The sequence below is a fragment of the Galendromus occidentalis genome, unplaced genomic scaffold (assembly GCF_000255335.2).
Source record: "Galendromus occidentalis unplaced genomic scaffold, Mocc_1.1 scf7180000077501, whole genome shotgun sequence".
Taxonomy (NCBI): Eukaryota; Metazoa; Arthropoda; class Arachnida; order Mesostigmata; family Phytoseiidae; genus Galendromus; species Galendromus occidentalis.
In genome coordinates, this window is record NW_003805489.1 from 433,765 (window position 1) to 455,615 (window position 21,851).

General features: G+C 52.5%; 1 protein-coding gene across 1 annotated transcript; it reads left to right on the top strand.

The window, feature by feature from the left end:
- Nucleotides 1-119: 119 nt before the first annotated feature.
- On the top strand, nucleotides 120-19,537 carry LOC100906422 (dual specificity protein phosphatase CDC14C-like). Its single transcript, XM_029112438.1, has 11 exons — nucleotides 120-180; nucleotides 9,759-9,934; nucleotides 10,743-10,835; nucleotides 11,346-11,639; nucleotides 12,255-12,392; nucleotides 14,783-14,940; nucleotides 15,281-15,364; nucleotides 16,210-16,614; nucleotides 16,835-17,128; nucleotides 18,421-18,762; nucleotides 19,444-19,537. Exons 1-11 carry the CDS (start codon nucleotides 120-122, stop codon nucleotides 19,535-19,537), a joined length of 2,139 nt encoding a protein of 712 aa, XP_028968271.1.
- Nucleotides 19,538-21,851: the final 2,314 nt, after the last annotated feature.

Here is a 21,851-nt window from a genome sequence, read left to right on the forward strand (position 1 = left end):
CGGTTGAGGAACGAAGTGCGACTATTCGCGCTCGGGAAGCCGGGTTCGCGCTTTTCTGGATCTTCCGTGGATAAGTCGGAAGGGAGCGAAGCGAAAAGTGCTTCCTTGCTGAAGGAATCATGGCTCGCTTAGAAGGGATCGATCCAGATAATTTCGTGCAGCTGGCTGAAATCGAGAAAGGTGAGTGGCCTCGCGGATTAATTAGGGAGCTTGTCGAGTGAACTGGAATGGTTCGATGTCTTGCACGTTCTCGCGATAGTCGAGTGAAATATCGGTGGTTTTCGAGTGGAATGTCGAGTCTCCATGTTGAGGATCGCTCTCCCTCGGAAAGAAATCATCTCGCTGCTTCCTCCGCCGAAAGTTTCCTTCGTCGGTGGATGCTGGAAGCTCAGATGAAGGCCGCGATGGCGAAGAGTAGAAACTGACTTTCACTTTTTCCTGAATACGAAGGGAGTTGACCGTCGGTGGACGGATATGTTGCGAAAATCCAGCATTGAGCTGTCAGCTGTGTCGCTTGTGGAGGACTGTCGCAGCCAAGTCGGTCGAAGCTGCGAAAGAAGAATTAACTAAAGAAGTCGTTCCGCGCGGGTCGCGAATACATCGAGCTGTTTCGTGATTAGAATTTTTCCCATACCGTTTCCGACTTGTTGCGTAAGCTGCTCTATCACTCGGCAGGAAACGAAACTTCGCTGATGTGTACGTCGAGTCAACGCCACCTCTCTGTCCGACGTAAGATTGTCACTCGCATGGCCGATTATAATATTAGAAAGACTTCCAAAATGAAGGACAGTTCAAGTACGATGCCGTGTGTCCGTCTCTCGCCGAGCACAGGCTGTACTCCGCCGGATGCAGGCGATTCCCTGTTTGTGGATGAGTCCTCGCTGGGGCTGGGAACTTCCGGCAGATGAATCTTTAACGAGCGATGCCGAGAATAAAGAATCGGGCTCTACGGAAATAGTTGAGACGGGAATCGACCCGGGGGTCACGGCCCGCCTCGAGACCCCTCGAGACATGAGACGAGACGGAGGGAGTTCGAGTGAATCGGGAAACCGCTTTCGTCGATTCGAATGCGGTTCCCGCGTCCGGAGACCGAGAACGACCGATCGCTCCATCCGTTTATCATTCTACGAATGAATGACGTATCGTCTCTTCTCGTTTGGGAGGAGAAGATCTTTTCTATTATGCTTGTTTCGCTAATTTGAGCACGGAAAAACTTTGACGGGAATGACGGTGCACTTCACATCGATCAGATGAACTTCAGCTATCTCTTTCGACACCTCTCATAAGTACGAGCGCCCCGTGGGGTTCACTGTCGTTCGTCGGGACAGAAGCAATCAGAGGTGACCACTTAACCGAGCAGACGTTATAAAAACGAGAACGGGAGCAGCCGGATAAGAACGTTAGGAAGCGTTTCCACCGGCCGTGATGGCGACTCCCAGGAGTCTCGCATCTGATCAATATCTGATCAGTCTTCCGATCCGAGACGTCGGAAGTGGCCGAACTAGCCTGTTTCTCCTGCCGAAGCTGCAGGACGGAAGGCAAGTTTCTGAGGTACCAGGACGTGCGGTCTTCGAATAACTCTTTGACTCCGTGTAATTTTTAGTTTCGGAAACTTTTCGAAGCTCGGTATAGCTGCCTTCCATTATCGGTGGTGTTTCTTTTTCTGGGACGTCTAGAAGAAGCCGGCGGATCTTTCGGCGCCAGTTCCAAATGCAGACGTAACCTTGCGCCCACTCGCTCGTCTCAGGGATGCCCTCTCGTGAGTGGACCCGCGCCAGATAATCCACACGAGCCATGTAGAAACACTCTCACATCAAGAGATTTTTTTTTTGCCAGGCAGACGCGCGAAGCGATTCCCTAGCACAGGCTCCCGAGGGCAGGGACTCGGGCTCGCTCATGGATGGCGCGCAGTTTGGCGCTGAGGCACAGTGCTGAATGCGCGTTTCCAGACCTAACACGTACCCGAGTGGAAACAACTGGAGACATAATTTACGCTGACTGAGTGAGACGCACAAAGGCTTCCAGTTTGCACTGCTGTGACAAGCGTCGCTTGCCGAGGGCTTTGGTAGAGAATCTGCTGCTCCTGCTTCGAGTCTTCGGGGGGCCATACAAGACTCTGCGAAAAAGCCGGAGACTTCCCGTTCGCTCCGGGCGCTCCGCAGCGGCCGCAAATTCGACACAAAGTGGCCTGCATCTATTCCGCACCGTTCTCTTGTCGTGCTCACGTTCCATCGCGCTCTCCGACGTTTCTCGATTGTGTTTCCGGCCTCCGTCCACTGGAGTGATGGAAAATGAAGCAAATCGCTCCTCGGGGCGCCGTTTCGCAGCTTTACGGCCTCCTCGCACTCCCTCATTGTTCCTTTTGAAGCATACTCATAAGGGGAGGCCAGACAATTTTTCCGCCATGATCGACGCCCTATTCCAAAATGTATGGTGTTTGCATGGATAGTCGAGTTTGGCTCGTGATGGAGATGAAGCGATGGCGAGAAAATGATGCTCTAGGAGCTTCGGTGCGGTAATTGAATTTCCGAGGAGCGACGGCGTCCCATCACTCAATACTGTTAGAAAAAGCCTCGATGACGATTTCGAAAAACCGATGTCTGAGGAACTCGTCTGGATTGGAGCGAATCTTGCGGGTTCGGGGAACACCAGAAACGCAATCACTGGCGGAGCTCGGATTTATTTCCTCTTGTCCAGGAGATTCTTTCCGATTCGCGCGGAAGTCCCTGAATCTTGTTGAATCCCAAAGGCACTATACTGAAAATAGATCCATAACACGATCCCGGTCATTAGGTCGGAGTGAACCATAATCCCTCTAAGGCGTCTATCTTGTCCCGAGGATTTCGGGACACGGAAGACCAGCCCGAAGTTCGGCAGCCGACGATAAGGTTTGGTTAGTCAATTGGTCAGCGACCTGACCGCCCACAGGGTCCCTTTTCATCATCACGGATCGGTGGAGGGATCCCTTAAGCCTTTGTTTGCCTCGATAAGAGTCACAACAGCTCCCGAGAGCTGAATTAAGCCCGATGGCGATTATGATAAGACAGATGAATGCGAGCGTACATCTGGGTCGACGGCGCCTGCTCGCTGTCAACCGAAAATGCGTCGTATTCGATCCATCGCGGTGACAGAACATCGACGCTGAAAGGTAACAAGCACAGGAAACAGGTGTGCCGCTGTGACGACGAACGCTTTTTGTCTTTTTCATGTTTAGAAACGTCTGCGTGATGCTTTCGTTGCGCCCGAGTCCCGTCACACGACTCTGCCCGAGTCGGAGAGTCTGTGAAAGTCCATCGCATACCGGTCCTCATGTCTGGCCTGTCCCGTGGTCGGCTCCATAGGGGCTCCCTATTCTTCATGCTCGCTCAAGCGTGATGAGCTGCCACGCACTGATAGCATATTAATAATGTCCGTGAACGTACTCTTGAAGCAGACGCTCACACTGTACATGTCAGCTTACAGATAGTGTACCGAACAATCAGCCTTGGTTCAATTTGTCCGGGTCGTGCCTCGAGTCCGCTGAATTTGACTTCTGACTGAGGATGTGTCCCCCTCATATCCTTGCACTGAATAGCCGGAAGTCTGTCTCGTCAAAGGCTCACCGAGGGTGAAAGAAAAAAACCTGACCCGTGTGGAATAGCAGGTTATCTCAGGGGCTAATCCAACGGTCCGGACCAATATTCTGAAAAGTGGAGCTGCGCTCTTCGTTTAATGATCCAATTTTCCTGCGAGCAACAGATAATCCGAAACTAATCCGATAGGCACGCCGCCGCTGTAAATGAATGCGCTCGCCCACGTGAGCGATCCACACGCTCGTGGGCAGAGTCAGATAGCAACACGGACGATATTTTCGATATTGAACACAACGGAACTCGTGGAATTTCAATCACGAGTTTATTAAAACGACTTCAGACTCTCTTCTGGAAGATCACACCATTCATCGAGAGAGACTCTCTACGAGCCGAGGTAGCGGACAGACGATCGCTCATTGTCAGCCAGCCTCGGAATCCGCCTGCCGGACTCTCAGATTCATGAGAGTGGCCACGTTTGACGGGACATATTAGGTTTCCGATATAAGTGGTCGCTGAGGGAGGGAATTTACCGCAAGGCTATAAGAAACGAACGAATTTCCGAAGTCTGCTGAATAACCCGAAACAGAATCCGAAATCGGACGTAACAATTCTCCCATCGGCGTACTTGTCCAGCGGTCCGGCCGAGCTGGATGTATCCCTTAAAAGGAAGCGCTTTGGCACCGCAAACGCTGTCCCTGCATCGGTGACTACCACCACACGGCAGAAAAATCAGTTTCATTCCGCTCACTCAGAAATGCTGTTTTTTATTTTCGGCGCTATCTTTCGCATTCGCTCTCACAAAGCTCCCCGTAAACCGCTGGCTTTGCTTCGCAAACTTCCCGCGGCTCTCGACAAATCATAGCGTTTTTTCACGGAGGAAAAAAAACAAATCACGCCCGGAAAGCAGTCTCGAGCACTCTCGTACGTCAAGGTTATCTCAGTCAGTCAGACGATTCTCCTTGCTCCCGCGTTCGCGGCATGGCTCTCCGATTCTCCGCAAGGGAGGTTGCTAGGTAGCCCTGGGAACAGTGTTTCTCCTGGCCATGTCAGAGGAGAGAAGTTTTTGTCTTGATGGGCCCAACCGAAAGTTTGAATCACGTGCCCATAAATTTTTAGGAACTTTTCCGCTACCTCTCCCCGAGTGATATTTCTGCGACGGTGGTGTCGTGGCTTTTCCGGCTCGTTCCAGCGCGAGCCTCACATTCTCGTCGGATCCGTCTCCTACCCGCTCACTGTTGAGCTGAGTCGGCTTTTTTGCACCTTTTGTCCGACGGTTTATCGTGCACCCGAGCCCCCTCCGCGGAGTTATCATCATGACGGACGAGACCGGTTGCCGGTCCGACGACCGAGCGTATCTGAAAATGAGTTCATGATCGTTTCTGATTGGGTGGTCCAAAAAAACGCGGTCTCTGCGAGCAAATATAGAGACCCGTCGAATTGTGACGAATTGCGCGATCGTGAAAGATAAGAGTAGGGAATGAGTGCTTGGAGTGATTTCTTAGGGGAATCGAATCCTCATTAGGACAGGAGTCAAATGATATAATCCCTCTTCCATCTGCTCCAAAACCGGAGTTCCATATCGGGAAGCGAAAGGGTCTGTTTCGTATGCTGGGCGGGAATATCCGGACCGCCTGCGCCTGGAGCACACCGGCTGCGGCTCAATTGATCAGTCAACTGATCGGTCATGGAAACGCGATAAGAAGGACGGAATTCTGTTTCTCGACGTGACAGCGACACGCTTATGGACGATCCGAGCTTGTTCGGCTACTGTCACGGACAAGGCGAAGTATGTGGCTGCAGAGGACCTTGTCCATTCGCCACAATTATTATTACTGTTTTCGGACGCGAAGCGACGAGGCAGCGACGGCGCCGTCGTTTCCGGACAAGATGAGTAGAGGGGAAGGCTGGAAGAGAGTACGCGGGAGAAAGTGAAAGAAACCGGCAAGGTTACGGCGCGCCGGGGAGGGATGATACGTCTCCTCGACGGAGCTTTGTTCGGCGGAATTCTCTGTGGGGCAACACTGCCGTGTCGGGGTCGAACGGCCAGGCGCAAAAATAGTAGACGGGTATTAAGCGCCTAGGGTCTGCGTCTGCCCCCTCCAGGCAGCGGGCGACATCGACTCCTGTCCCCTCATGCTCTTCCCGCCTTCGATCGATGCGGACAGCATCAACGACATCGAAAGGAATCAGGTATCTTGCTGCGAACACACGCCGCCTTCACGAACTATTCCGTATCGAGCGGCGACGAGCTCGTTAACAAGCGAGGAACACACAGAAGGAAACTAAAAGCTGGCAGTCCCACGCCGACAATCGAAATGCTTCGAAACGAACGTTTGCGAACGGCCGCCAAGCTAGCCGACGACCGACGATGACGCTTAGCAACGAGGCCGGCGCTGTCGGCTCGCCATTTTTTTCCGAAATGGAACGCTTCTCGAAGGTAAACGCTCCTAGGATATGGATAGGCTTGTCAGCTGTCACAATTTGTTTCGCAAGAAAAGAAACCGCCGTGCCAGTCGCAGAACAAACACTGACAATGTGGAACACTCACGAGCTGTTGTCACCGTCGAGAGAACATTTCCCAAGTGACTTCCAGCCTCAGGCATTGTCGACTGCCGTCTTCGAACTGATCGAATTTGTCAACCTGCGGAGATACCTGACCCAATAAACGAGCCATTATTCCTCGAGTTGTCGGCTGAGGGATTCTTGCCGTTTTGGCACGGGCTCCCGAGCTAAAGTTGTACGTTCTCGACCGCTCGGATTTCAGCTCGGATATAATTTCGCTCGAAGAGCTTCCGCCGAACGGTTCCGCCAACCGAAATCGATCTCGAGGGTTCTGGCTCGAATATCGATTCTTCGTCCTATGATATCGCGGAATGTTCCAAAGCTCTCTAGGTGAGTCCGCTAGTCATTGACCCGATGCCTGACCGCGGGATAATTTGCATTGGGGTGAAAAAGAAAGCATGCCGTATGGACAGATATAGATATCCTATTCTCGATGTGGCTCAAATTCGTTCGGCGTTTCGAGAGGGAAGGAGTGGAGTTTCTTGGTCTCTGTCAGATTTTCAAAACTGAAATAGGATGACTCGCTGCGCTCCCGTCGAGAGAGTTCGAGACCGTGCCTTGAAGAAGTGTCTTGGCCCGGTACTTGTGCCCTTTCGCTGAGTCGTCCCGACCGCCGAGGCGATGTCGAACTCAACCGTCGCCGACCGCGGAGATGAGATTGCGGAACTCGTGTTACGCTTGCAGAAGAACTCAAGTGGGGATTAATATATATTTAGGCGAAGCTGTCTACAGCTCGCTAGTCCCTGACTTCCCGGGCGCGTGTATCATCATCATCATCATACATAATATCCCTCGCTCGCGTGAATTATAAGCGGAACACTCCTCCTTTGCATGGGGTCTCGGCGGCTCCATCCGTCGTCATCGCTGCTGACGATGTCAAGGCTGTTGTGTGCTATCTGTCTTGCTTTGAATAAGACCCCCTGAAGTTCCTAGGACGCGAAGCCCCGCCCATATGCTCAGGATCGGATTCATGTCGGAGTAAACTGATCGATAGGACGAGAAAATCGCTTCTTAGTCGTCACTTTCAAAATCCTCCGCTTTCTCGCGACGCACTCCGAAGTCGTCGAGACTCTTTTCCTCGGAGGAGAAAAAAGCCGCGCGTCCTTGGGGCATCTTCGTCGCGAACTACTCATCCTGTACTTCTATCGTGGACAGCGAGTGATCGATCGGAAGGCGTCGCGAAGGGAAAATATTCCAATCTCCCTCATATAATAAGCATTGTAGTGGTCCTATCCGGCATCCTTTTCTCTGGCATGGTGAATTCCGTTCTGGTCGGCGGCGGGGGCGATGATTGGACGAGACAAAAGAGCCGAGCAGGAAATGAAAGCCAAACAGCCAGCTAAATCATACCGAACCAGCTTGTCCAGAGACCGAAGGGAGGCGGACGCGTGTCTTATACTTAATTAGACCAAAATCACCAGCGGGCGCTTTCGCTCAAACTTGCGAGCCGGCTCACCCATCCGCTCATGGAGTATGCTGTCCCTCCCTCGTTCCTTCGTCTGACGTTTGCTCGACAAAGACGAACGGGAGCCGTATCCTTGGGGAGCAGTTTGTGTTTTAATTGAGATCGAGCTGATTATCGCCCGTTACGCGCCTATGAGAGGATGGAAGCCACTCGGCGAGCTCGAATAGAGTGGATTTCTCGCAGTGCGATGATAAACGAGGTTGGAGAAGCGGAGCTGTCGACTCGGGTTGGAGTAAAAAAGAGCGCCGTTTCTCCCACGTTATGTAAATGCGGCGACGCCAACGGTAGGAGCTTCGAGAGCTCGAGGGGCGCTTGAAAAGTCTGACAGGCCTGGATGGAGGGAACGCAAGTCTCGATTTGAGAAACTGACCGACCGATATTCCCTCAAGATCCCGCCTCTTTACAGAGAGGGATTGGACAGAAAGTCATGAAGTTGCCTCCTCGAGAATATCGCTCGCCGGAGAAACGTTACGACGCTGCTACCGACGGATGCGGGCTAGGATCCGTGCCGAGGACTCGAAACTCGGGCTTACGGTTCTCCGCTGGGCTCAGCGACAAACTTATAGTCGTCCCTCCCTCCGATGCGTAGGCTGCCGCAGAAGCTGGTGACGAGTTTTTTTTCCGAGAGACCAATCGAAGTTCCATACTGTCTGGCTAGGCAGCGGTTTCCATTTGAAAAGAGAAACTGTATAATCTCGACTCGACGAAGCGTTTTCCCTCTTCATTGAGTGAGTCGTGTCTCGCAGCGGAGCTCTCCAGTCTTCGGCAGCAGCAGCAGAGGCAGCGGCGACGTCATCAAGCTAAAAACGGCGATATTCATCTGCGGGACAGAAATCCCGCAGAGGATTTTCACCGACAGACGTCGACAGAGTTTTTAGCCGTCAGCGACCCGCCAGTCGCTTCGAATTCTCCCCGTGGCCAGAATCAAACGCGGACCGTTTTGCCAAGGCAAAATACTCTCCGATCGGCGCAATGCCCCGACATCCACACGAGAGACCGCATTTGCGCGGAAACGTCACAGGAATCTCGCTCTCGGAGCCGACATAGTCTCGATGGGATTCAGACGTCGAGCAATGACCGGAGGCGGCGTCGTCGTCGTCCCCGAAAACATCACCGACTTGATTAACCCGCAGCCTCGACCCCGACCGGCGTCGTTGTTGCGAAGTAATTCTCGGCACTGAAAGGTCCGAGGAGAGCCCATGAGATCGGAAGGCGGAAGCCTCGCTGGAGAAAAAAAGGAAGCTCAGGTACAGAGAATCACTGCCCTCGGGAGATAGTGGGCCGAGCACGGGGGTCAAGCATAGATGCAGTTTACCAGACCTTCGCGGTAAACTGAGGTGTCGGTCGCCGTGGCTCGCCAACGCCAAATCATCGCAAAGCCTTGGCAGCTCGTGGGGCTAAACGTTTCCGTTTCGACCGAGATCCCCCTCGAGCCGTGATTCCTCCATTTTGCCCGGATCTGTCGGCTCAAGTTCGCCGATCCGTCGATGCCTCTGCATCCGTCCTTTACGCGTTAGGGTCCCGATGATAGACCAGGGGTGGTCGCCGCGGCGGAGCAGGCAACGCAGCTGCTACTGCTGCTGCGTCCACGACGAGGAAAAGCACTTTGCCATCTGCTGCAACTGAGGCCTCCAGGGCTTCTGGCATGGCTTCTTATATGGGTGCTCACAGTGGCGTTGAATGCTTCCGCAAACAGCAAGCAAGACGACTCCAATCGCGAAATATTCCTAGCTCTTTTGTTAGTCGAAGGCTGTCTTATCCTCCACCCAAGCCTGTATTACTGACTCCATGGTCCTGACCTCTGGCAGCGGTGAGGAGGCTTTCCGGCCGCTTTCTCCAATCTGGATTGTGATGTGTTTAATTTGTCCTGGAGATAAGAAAGAGTGGGAGGCTGTGGAGCTCTATTTGTCATGAGTCATGAGTAAAGGTCTGCTGACCGAGTTGAAAGAGCATTCCGACATTAGCTAGGCTAATGGCCTAGGTTTCTACCGTATGAGTGGTCAAGGTTGCCCACACTCCACCGCTGCCGGGCCTTCGAACTCCCCCTGAGCGTGACACCTACGCGACCGAGAAACCGAGTCAAGCGTCGAGTCAGTAGCGGAGAAATCGACGATACCCATCGGATGCCTTGAATTTATCGGAATTCCTCTCCTTTCCAGACACGTTGTACTTCGCAGTATTGGCCTCGCCGACCGGGAAACCTCCGCAAAGCCCTTCCATCCATTTCTTCAGCATCGACGATGATTTCATCTATGAAAATTTCTACGCGGATTTCGGTCCGCTCAACCTCGGAATGCTTTATCGATATTGCTGCATCGTCATCAAGAAGCTCAAGGTACGTCGATTGTTGTTTCCTCTTCGAACACACACCGAGCCTGTGTACGATTAAGGGAGCGCGCAATTCGGGCATCCGTCTCAATCTCATGGGGATCTCGAAATCTGTGCCGGTGGCTTCGCGGACGGCCTCTGTGTCGACAAGGGCCGTGTACGTGTGTCGCAGGCCCGACGGCTGACGGCAAGAGTTTCTCAAACTTATTTCATAGCTCCATGGCAAGGATTCAGAAACACTCGTTTTTATTCGAACTCGGGCTTCTAGACCTCCCATGTTGTTCGCTATCGCCATCAGGACGCGAAAGAAGTGGGCCAGCGATGTGGAAAGCTCCAACATTGCAAGAGCTCTGAGAATAGTACCTCGAAATACAATACTTTTGTGCACCGATGCCGATAGGATCCTGTCGCTGGAGACCATTCAGCCACAAAATAATCTTGGTTTTGAGCGGCCCACCATAGACTTCATTTGGCCGCGAATCGCGCTCCGAATACAGTGGTATCACTTCACTTACGGTAGAAATAACGAAAAGCGCTTCGACGCTTCATCAGGACGTCGAAGCCGGATAACAGCTTTAGAGTCCAGAACAACATATACGCTACTCGAGGGCTTGCGTCTGGCCTTGTTTCGGAGGCAGTTCAATCCATGACTGAAGAGAAGGCGTTCATTAGGGCGGGCTCCATACATCATTCCGGATGTGCGAGTTTATTGTATATGTGTAGTTCCCCCTGGTGGTTTCAGAACATAGAGTCCACGTCATCGGCCCAGGGGGAAGAGGCGGACGCATTCTAAAACCCTCCTTCCTCCCTTCCAGAGCTGCGAGGCCAACGGCAAAATTGTAGTTCATTACTGCTCGAATAAGGAACGCCGAAGAGCAAATTCGGCGTTCCTGATCGGAGCGTATTCGGTGAGTGAAGAACGAACGACGACCTTCCCTATATTTTTCCCTGCTGTCGGCGAACAATGCAAACCCAGCGAGTGCTCTCTTCCGAGTCGTCCCGACCGTTGAAAATATTCCTGTGTACTTTTCGTATTTCGAGACGGGGACAAACACGGTTCCGAATGCGGAGAAAAAGTCTTCCTTCCTCCCTCCCTCCTAAAATCCTTATCATCCTTGTCGAATTCTCGCGCAGAGTTCAACTGTCGATGAATTTCTCTCGCCCCACTAGCGGGGTTCCGAATTGAAGAATCAAAATTCATCGTTCCCTATGTTGAGGAAATCCATTGGAAAGACCGAACAGAGAGCTCCGGTCGAAGATATTTCGACGAAAAGCTCGTGGGAGATTTGTCCGTGTCGCGAAAACATTCGATCGGCGTCGAAAGGTCGCACTCGAGCCAAATGTCGCCCGAACGCGATCCCGTCTTGTTTCTTTTGTTTGAACACTAAAACGAATTCTACGACATGTTCTGATTACAGATTTTGTTCCTGGGACGGACAGCAGAACAAGCGTTCCGACCCCTGCACTTGTCGAGCCATCAGCCGTTCCTAGCCTTCCGAGACGCGTCTCTGGGCCCAACGACCTACCAGCTCACGGTCCTGCATTGTCTGAAAGCTATCGAGAAAGCGGCCGAAGTTAAATTCCTCGATTTCGGACCAAACGGCTTCAACCTGCAGGAGTATGAGCACTACGAGCAAGTCGAGAACGGAGACTTTAATTGGATCGTTCCGGGAAAGTTTCTCGCATTCTGTGGGCCGCACTCTAAGTCCAAGGTAAAGACGTCGTGAGGCACACTGCCGCATTTCGCAGAATGTTCTCTCTTTCAAAGTAAGCTATACTTACGTTGCTCATCCCGCTCTCAATTGTTCTCATCTCGTCGGTCGATGAGCCCCGGTATTCCTCTGCTTCCTTTCTCCTCGAATTCGGCCTCATACATTCTGACGCCTATCGCAATCGTTCACTCCCTACGACTCGATTTCTTCCCCCCATCGACTCGCTAGTTGCTCCAATATCCCAAATCGGCCCATTTGCCCGCGAACAGCTGTAATTCACAAGTCTCGGCTCGCTTCGTTGCGTATTCGTTTTTTCGAGAGTCAGTATGATCTCCCGGAAAATCCTCCTCCGGAAGGTCGCTGAAGAGGAAATTCTTGATCGTTTTCCTACTGTCGTTCGAGAATTCCTTCCGTTCGCGGTATTCCTTACTAAGTCTCCTGACGTGGGTCGGTGCCAGTGGCAACGTTTAAGCCGACGGTCCTCATCAACGTCGTGGAGTCGTCGGCGTCGGTCGACGGAGCCTAATGGCGTATCTGCTTTTGTTCGAGAGACCGTGCGGTGTCTCTGTCGGTGTTCATATCGTTTGCCTCTTCTAAAGTCTGATTTGATTGCAGATCGAGAACGATCATATGCAGCACGGACCTGAGACGTATTTCAGCTACTTCAGACAACACAACGTTTCCACCATTGTGCGGCTCAATAAAAAGAACTACGACGCCTCGAAATTCACGGAACAGGGTTTCATTCACAAGGTGAGAGCACTCCTGACGCTTGATTACGGTTTGAAAGCGCCGACGTTATCCCAGCCAGCTGTAGCGTGAATTCGTTCTTGGTGTCGTTTACGGGCGAAGAACACGTACCACCTGCACGTGCCAGCGTTGTTGCGTTCGCCAGCGCTACTTGTTTCTCGACTGTTGTGCGCAATAAAAGCGTGCAATGTATCTGTAAGGAGAGGGGCAGGGGGCGGAAGCAGTCGAGACGATACTCGACACGGAGTGCTCCTCGAAACGGGACCATGGTCTGGCTCAGGGAGTCTCAGCAAAGGAAAGGAAATTCGTGCCGACCCGTACTCGAGGAATCATTCGATGGTCAGCTTCAGAGCAGACAAACGAATCATGGCCAACGGAGCCGTCTATCCGGACTCGAGTCGTCATCGGATGTGAAGATCTCGCGCAGTGCACGCACGCGTGCGTGTGCCGACTCTTGCATACAGACATGTTCAGCGCCCCGGACACGTACGCCAGAAACAGCAGGCGGCGAAGACGATTCTACCTTTTGCCGATCACATATCATAGGATAACAACTGCTATATGATTCTCTTTATTGAGGAAAGCTGTGACGGAGCAACTCGGCTCATATCTGCGGCTCATATCTGCGGATCATATCACCTGACTCTATATCGCAACAATTAGCTTCTGTGGGGTGGCTTTGTCGAGCTCTTCTGCTCATTCAGATGAATCACGGTCGCATTCCTGCTAATGTTTGGCGAGTTCGGCTCCCACAATATGAACTGCAATGCAAACTGCTAGTCAGGGCTCGCTGGGTCGCTCGCAGACAGGGAGGGTATGGCCTGTTCATTGTCTGCTCGTCGGGCGCTTTCATTTGGTCAGTGTAGAGGTACTGTCCAATCTTACTAAATACGAACGTACGACTGCGTGAACCTCTCGACTTGCGGGCCGGGCAGAAAGGAGAACAGAACGTCCGTGCTCTCAGCACTATGGCGAGCGCCGAACGACTTGGGAGTCGCATACCCGAGGGCTCCTCGGTAGGCAGTTTCTCGTATTGAGGGTCACGCATTCTGCACCGGTATTTTCTAGAGACTGACCATGCCTTCATCGCGAGTGAAATTCGCTCTTTCTCGAGATCGACTCGTCGTCTCGAGAATTCGTCTGAGAAACTCGAAACAGTCAACTTATCCAGAGGTTCTCCTCGGTGACTGAAATTACGGCGCTCGTCTTGACATGCTATTCGCTGGATAGACTGTCCGTGTCATATCAAATTCCTCGCATCTCGGCCGGCAGCCCTTAGGTCAGTGGGAACCGCGACGTAAAAGACGCACGTCCGTGTGCGTTCCGTCCCAATCTCTCGGCCCGTCTATGCACCGGGTCCGACGGGATCGAGTACGGCGCGAGACGGGATATTAAACTTGGAATTTTCGCCGGAATAAGCGTCGATGGAGGACTCCGGAGAATTAACAGTCGACCATACAATGTGGGGGATTGAATCGCTCAACGAATGGAAGCAGCACCGGAGCAGAAAATCAAAAGCCTATGACGTCAGAGCCCTACTGGGCCGTGCTGGACTCATGTGCCGCTCACGTCAGTAAAATCGAGTCTCGGGTGCCGATAGAAAGGCCCTTGCCAGAGGACGACTGCTTTATCGTGCCACGCCCTAGAAAGTCTGATGTAGGAGCCAGAGTCTGGTATACAGCAAACAACCGAAAGAGTATTGACTCTGTGATCCCGCTCCCCCGCACGCCGAGTCAAGTGTAGAGATTACCGATCAGTAGTGAAGTCATGGCTGACTGATCCGACTTTACGGATCACTAATGAGAAATAAACTAATGATCAGACATCGAGCGAATAATCTGTCAGCACCACGGCCCGAAATCTCCACTTACACAGCGGCTTCGACGGCGTCCGAGGCCTCGCATCGCAGAGTCCAATAAACGGGCCTAAGCAACTCAATGGACAATGCCGATCGTTCGGCCCCATCGGTGTCCTGACCGAGTGAGATTTGTCATTCGTCCGTTCACGGAGCGAGCGAGCATTCTCGACCCGGGCTCCGGTTTATAAGTCTGCTCGACCGGAGCTGCACGAGCGGTCGTCCGGACGCATTCGTTCAACGTCCGTATGTGTGCTGACGTTTCGCAATTATTCGAAACTCCGCGCTTGCCTAAGCGCGTTGCGCCCGCTCCTCACGGATATGCAGGTGTCCGACGACGTCCAAACACTTGCGTATAGCTCCCCCTCCGTTTCGGCGAGCCTGTGCCGATTGCCGATCCAAGGTCGAAGCATGGGGATCATTTTCATATTGGACAGTGATTTTATTGAACGGCCGGTCGCATCGTTGGAGGAGCCCCTGAAAATGGCCGACGTCAGAAGAGAGTAATATCTGAAGTTTCATTCTTCTCCTATTCCAGGATCTTTATTTCGTAGACGGAACGACTCCGAGCGACGCCATCATGAGGGAATTCCTCGAAATTGCGGAAACCGCCCCGGGCGCTCTCGCTGTGCACTGCAAGGCTGGTCTAGGACGGACGGGCACCCTGATCGCGTGTTATATCATGAAGCACTTCAGGTGGGCGGAGCTTCTTTTTTCTCGAGAGTTTGAGTCGCTTCTCTTCCCTTAAATCCCTTCCTGTGGGATGAGGATTTTGCCTTACGAGAATCTTCCTTGAGAGTGACCTTCGCCCGATTTTTCCGACAAAAGCGATCCGCGAGGAAAAGTCCCGCGTTAGGGCGGCGCACTCTCGCGAAGTGCGACGTTTCGATATTCGCATACGGGTCGCATACCATTCAGGGTTCCGCTCCCGATAAATGCGCAGATACACGTACATGGACACGATTTCGCTCGGGGAAGGCCCCATCGGAGCCACGGATCTCTGCGGACGTGGTTATAAGGCGAAGATTCATTTTAGGTTCAGCGCCGCCGAAGCCATCGGATGGATCCGCATATGTCGTCCTGGAAGTGTCATCGGACCCCAACAGCACTGGCTGGAAGAGTGAGTCCTCTTATCAGAACTCTTCGAGACGACTTACGATTCTCCGTCTACTTTTCGCTGCTCCCCGAAGGACTCAGCCAAAAAAGGGTTAACGCTTGCGGGTCAAAATCGGAGTTTCTTGCTAATTCTTTTGCGTCACTCGACGCAAGGAAAATAGGATTCGATGTCGCTTAGTCAAGTTGCGGCAGTTGCTCCCCCATTCCAAAAGAGATTCCGGAGCTATTCCGCCACGGAGATAAATAGAAACGCAATTCCTGCCAGACCGACCAAAAAAAAGGCTCTCTATCCGAGGAGACATCTTCTATGATTCCCTGCTTGCTGATTCGGAAGGGAACAGCATCGCTTCCCTGAGCCTCGATTTCAGCGCCATTGCGCTCCATAGAAATTATTTATCGCGGAAAGCAATGGTGAATCCAATGTCCGAGCTGCGAGGCTCCGATGGCTCTTGTCGTGTTCCCGGCTGCGCTTCTCAGAATCGCGGGATCTCCTTCTGGAGTTGCGTCGCTTTGGTTTCGACTACCGTCCATGATTTACGCGGGACGCATCGGAAACTCACTCGAAATGTCTCCAAGGGCGCTGCTAGGACGTCAGATTCGCCGTCTGTCGACTTTTCAAAACGATCTGTCACAAATAGAATTTTCCGGTTGGAAATCCCTGGAGCGGGACTTGACAGGAGCCTCAGGTTCTCCTCCGGAGTTCGCCCCAGTCACTCAGTTAGTGGAACGGTTGGATCAACGGTTGTCGCCTGTCTTGTCGCTGCGAGAGCTATTGCGGATGAGAAGGGGGAGCCTCGAGTGTTTTCTCCGATCTTTAGGGAGTCGACTGAAACCTCCGCCTATTTCCAGGAAACAAGCCTATCTGTGGCTGCAGGGTGACATCTACCGAAGCAAAGAACGCAAGCGACTCAACGCAAACACCAGTCATGACAACATCGAGTACATAACGTGCTCTTCGCCCAGAATCACCAACCAAGCTTACGCGGCCAAAACTCTTGCCAACAACAATAACAATGTCGCCAACAACTCAGCTGTGAATATCGACCACGATCTCGTCGATAGCAAGAGCGATAACGATAACAATAATGCTGTTACAACTCTCAACAATGTTATAAACAACGTCAACCAAGTAAACCGAAACGCACAAACTCTGCAACAACAGCAGCAACAAAAACAACAGCAGCTACAACAGTCTCAGTCACAGACCAGACCTGGATCTACGCAAGAGAAGTCGTCTCCGATCATCACGAGAAGGTTAGAACCGCGTCGACTCGACGAGATATAATCACTGATTCAATAATAATCATTATATTTTGGCGTTTTCGTCACGAAGCTCCACGAACTCAGAGTTCATGAAACGTTTCGCACGAATGAGACTTCTAGTCGGGGGAAATGCTCGCCTCCTCCGAAGTCGAAGCTGAGCAGCTTCGAAATCAGGTTTCGTATCGAGCTCAATACTTGCCATTGCTTGCAGCCGCCGCGTGATGCAAAAATCTGAATCGGTCTCAATCGAGTCAGATCGGCGTCTTGAGAAGATCCTCTCGCAAGTCGATCGCATACAGCTGGATTCGGAAAACAATAATAACGCCTCCAATATGACGACGGCGACGACAACTACTACGCTCGTCTCGGGCTCGGCGAGCAGCGGCGTCACAACAAGGTCGGCCAGTGTCCGCGATAAAGAACGTTGCACGCAAGGCGACGAACTCAATAAGATCAAAGCTCAGCGCAATCGGAGCTCGAGGAGTGTGACAGCTTCCGCATCGAAGTAAGTAGCACCCGGATGCGGCTCCAGGGGAGTTTTTTTTCAGAATCCGATAAAAAGGCGCTGCGCTCCACGGTCTCCGCATCAACGCCGTCCTCCGGGTACCAAGTATCATAGGGGTCACGTGTTAGCACGTGGGTTGTGTCCTTTTCCTAGAGCTCCACTGCACAGATCCGAAACGAGAATCATAAACTGTTTCTAGAATCCCGAATCGTGAGCGTCTTCCGTGGACCGTCCGTCGTTTGAAGAATGGTTTTATTCGGTTCAAAGATTACGGCGGACCCATAGAGGATCGGACAACGATCGGCCAGCACGGTCGAGCTGAGCCCTCGTAGAGCTCCAACAAGAGCGCTCGTCCAGAATCAAGTTTGGACTCGAGAGTAAGTCCCACTTTGGAGACGACAGCCATGTCGACCGTGACGGCGCTGGGAAGAGCGCCGCCGAGGGAGCAAAGTACGTGCGGAGCGCAGGGAACCCCCGCCGAAGCCCGCTCTTGATATTATCACCGCGTTGCAGCGCTGACGAGCCTGATTGAAGGGTTTGTCGTTGCGTAAAGAGGATAATTTCCATGTGTCTTGGAGAGGAATTCTCGCCAAGTCAGCCAGCGAAACGCCTGATAATTAATTACGGAGCTCCGGGACCGCGTACGACTGTTAACGCGTACCGGAACGGTAGTGAGCGCCCTCGGTAGGATTTCTGAGAGGTCGGAGTTCGGGAGCCGGTTCCGAGAGATACCGAGCTTTGTGAAGGTTCAGAGAACAGAGGACAGCGATAAGATCTTCCCTACCCGGAGAAGCTTTTCCCATGGGTGGAAGTCCCAGGAGCCGAATTTTTCCCTGTCATCCCCTGCTAGAAATCCATGAGTCTCCCGACTTGTCATTTTGACCGGAGCTCCAGGCTCATCAGATGCGTGTGCTGCATACTTATTGGCGATTTGTCCTCAGTTCAATCTCACTCCACCGTCTCGCTCAATTTTGACTTCGCTTGGGACGGGGCATTCCCTCCCTCACGGCACACAGGGCTGCTCGGTACACACAGGCCGTGTTTTCCCCGAAGTTTGCCGACGACGTCGACGACGGCGTGGTAGCTGGTCGTGTAGTTGTGTTTGTCGAGTCGAAACAGCTCACGGCCACAGCCCACAGAGGATAGAATCGGATAGAAGCAGGGAGACACAACACACATACTTAGTCAGACCCTGGGGAGCATTCAGCTCTGCGCCGGAGCCGTGTTCTAGATTACTGAGGTCGGTGTCGGATTCGCTCGCCGCGAAAGTTTAAATCTGGATTTTTTAACAGCCATTCCGCCTCTCAGCGACAGTCGAGCTATGACGACTGCGCCCTGCCTCACTACATGTCACCTCTGAAGAGCATGAAATTCCAAAAGATCGATTCGAATCGGAGACAGCTCGAAACTTCTTCGACTATCACCGGCCAGCAGCGGCCGTCGCGAAGCGCTGAGAGACGTAAGCCCGACCGGAACGGGAACAACAGCGCCTCAACGGGCTCCGGCACTTCGACGCCTTTGCGGCGCCCCACGAAACCCGAAAGCTCCGGGAGTCGACCGACGAGCGGGAGCAATGGGACTCCCAGACGCAATACCTCACGCCTCATGGCCCCGACGACGGCATCCATGAACCGGTACTTGGAGCTTGCTGACGAGTCTTTCGTTGGACGTCTGATCCGCTTGCTTGTGGAAGTTCGCTTTCCAGCTAATCGTGTTCCCGTCTGTGTTCCGCTTCGATGTTCTCCATCCGTGAACGAGCTCCGGTCTGGAAGTCTAGACAGCTCGGAGAATAAGAGCTTAGCCTCCTAGAATTAGTCGCCTGAGTAGCTGCCTTGTTCCAGCGACGCCAGTTGTGAGAACCGCGGCTGTGTAACGCTTCTCGGTCATTCCGTCCTTTCGGGGATCATTCTCAACTCGGTAACAGATTCCTGCATGCTTGGCCCTCTTCGGGGAAATCAGCTCTCGAGCGATAACTTCCGACCGACGAGGCAATCGGAGCCGTCTCGGCCCACAATTTTCTGCTTCATCCAATCTCGTCCGGGATCGGAATTCCGTACGAAAGACATTCGTGCTGCTCGATCATGTGCAGACTAATCGTTCCTGCAAGTTGCCTGCTTAGTGTCTGCGCCCGACCGGACGGAACAAGGCTGAGGATCCGCGCACTGAGTCGCTTGGAATTATTGGCATTCCAGATGTTTTCCCCGTCACCGACTGCGCATGAGATATCCGCTTAGCACGACCAGGACTCTGACTCGGGTCAGGGTCCTATCCGTCCCGAAAACTCGTACTAATGGGGGTCTGATTCGATTTGCTAGGTGTCGCGCCACGGTCATCACCAGATCGCAAAGTCCGCAGCAGCATCGCTTGAACGCGACAAACAACAGAGACAACAAGACGCTCGGAGGTTGAGTCCCCCGGAAATTCTAGAGCCAACGGTGGGTCGGTCTTCTTCGTCTTCGATGGGGAGTTTCAACTACCCTCTCATTTAGGAACTGTTCCATCTCACCTCTGAGGCTAATTCCCGGCTTTTCTTCTAGGCTGCGCGAGCTAAAAACTGTACAGTTTCTCCAACATCCCCAACCTACATATCAAGCTATATTGAAGTTCGGTGGTTTATGCTGTGATAGTCGGTGTACGGACAACTCTCTACACCTCGTTCAACCTCATGGGGTACGGACGCGTCGACACCGGACGTTCTCTCTTCCCACGCTCTCGTTGAACGACGACTCGTTTTTTGTCAAGTCCTAAGCCCTCATCAACACCAATCTCAGCAAACGCGACGTTCCTATATCCTCAGTTCGTCCGCATCATCTCGACTCGTGCTCGACAGCACGTGTAAGAGGGAAGTCTGGGAAAACTTCAATTATTCATACCTCTGTAGCCGAAATCCACCGTCGTTCTAGAGAAGCCGGAGTCCGAACTCCTCCGACGTGGGTACCCCACGAGGTTGCCTTCGTCCAATCGCCGTCCTTGAACAGCCTTCGGCGAGGTGACGGCGAAATTCCATACTTTAAAAACGCGTCCGCATCTTACTCAGACGGTAGCATTGGCGTCGAACGATGCCGTGCTCGTCGAGATACGTCCACTTTGCTCTTGCTCTCTTTCTCTTCGTAAGAACCCGCCATATACTCCTATCTACGTACTGCTCTTATCAGGAGCGAGATTCAATTCGTGGTCGACTCTTTGCGCTTCTTCGAGTTGAATCGAAACGAGGAACCATCCAAACGCATTTTCGTCCGAGGTCAATATCCGTCGACATTCTTGTTGGTCAATTTTCCCTGCCAACACTCCGTCGGGGACATGAGCTCTTCCTTCTGGAAATCATCGACGAACACTTCCCTCCAGGAAGGAATCATTTTCGTCTCCCGGGGCAGTTTAGACTCTCTGCAGAGTGAGACCTAGCGGCACGATGAATATTTGAAGAGAAGTGCTCCGAACCTGAGCACGCTCATCCCAGTTTGTCACCCAACGCGTCGACTCCCTGAAATTCATATCCTTTTCGTCGTGTCGATGTCAGTAGCTCACTAGATGCTGAGTAGTTCAGCGGTGACACGAAACCTCGTTCATTCGGAACGTTTCCATCCGACCGTATCTGATCTAGTCATACTTTATACAATTCAATAATTGATCCTCGTGAGTATCTATTGATCGAATTCAGAGCGTGATCGGATGCATGTCGAGTAATCAACGCGGGGAAACAGCGGCAAGATGACGACTCCGAGTCCGTAGGAAGGTTCCCAGAGTCGGAAGTCGGAAAGAGTGAAGCTATTCTGACGAATCTGTCTATTTCGACAGCCTCGCAATGAATAGAAGATGGTTCCCTTTGACTGGGAGATTTTGTTCCGAAAGAGAGGAGCAGTGCTGACTGTAAGATGTCGTTCGTGTGCTCGGTGAACTGGAGTTGGAATTTGCCGACCGACCGCACTGTTCAGACGTGTCGTGGAGAGTCCCCGAAATTTTCATGTACCTACGTAAATCGAAATGAAAACTTTCTCGAGAGTACAAGCCCATCGAGGCTTCAACCTTCCGCTTAGGTTTCGAACGCTAGGTAAATAAATTGAACTACTCCCTGGACTACCTCGGGATCGATGGACGAGCGTGTCATCCTCGAGATTCCGGCAAACATAACGTATCGCATGCCTCGAATCTGGGCGCCGGAGTGAAGGTCACAGCTCGTGGGAGGAGCCGCGAGCGAAGCGCTTGGGAGGGATCGGCCCGCGGCGATCCTGGAATGAGCATATCTCCTCCGGGAAAGTATAGTTTTCGGTGTGCTATCCCCAATTTTCTTTCCCATCATATCTGACAGACCCGAGATCAGCCGAGATAAGTGCCATGGATGTAGTACGGATGGACACACGAGCAGACAGTAGCGAAATCGACGAGGAGCCCACGTACGTGACGCCAGTGATTGGGGAAGCGGACATCAAACACATGCGCGTAGAGAACACCGGAATCATTGAATCAATGGAGTAGGTAATCTTGTTCGGAAGTTCCTAATCTAGTAGATGCCGTACAGCTCTGCAGACTTACACATGTCGGAAAACTACGTACAAGTACCGGGGCGATGGAGCGTCTGAGAGGAGAGGATGAGGGACGAAGGGAAACCCAACGGTCGAGCCAGGGATGATAATAATCGAAGTCAGCTCGTAGATGGATGAACTCCTTAGATCCCCCTAGCGTGATCACCGTCCCGCGTTTCCCGTCCCCGCAAGCGAGCCCCGCA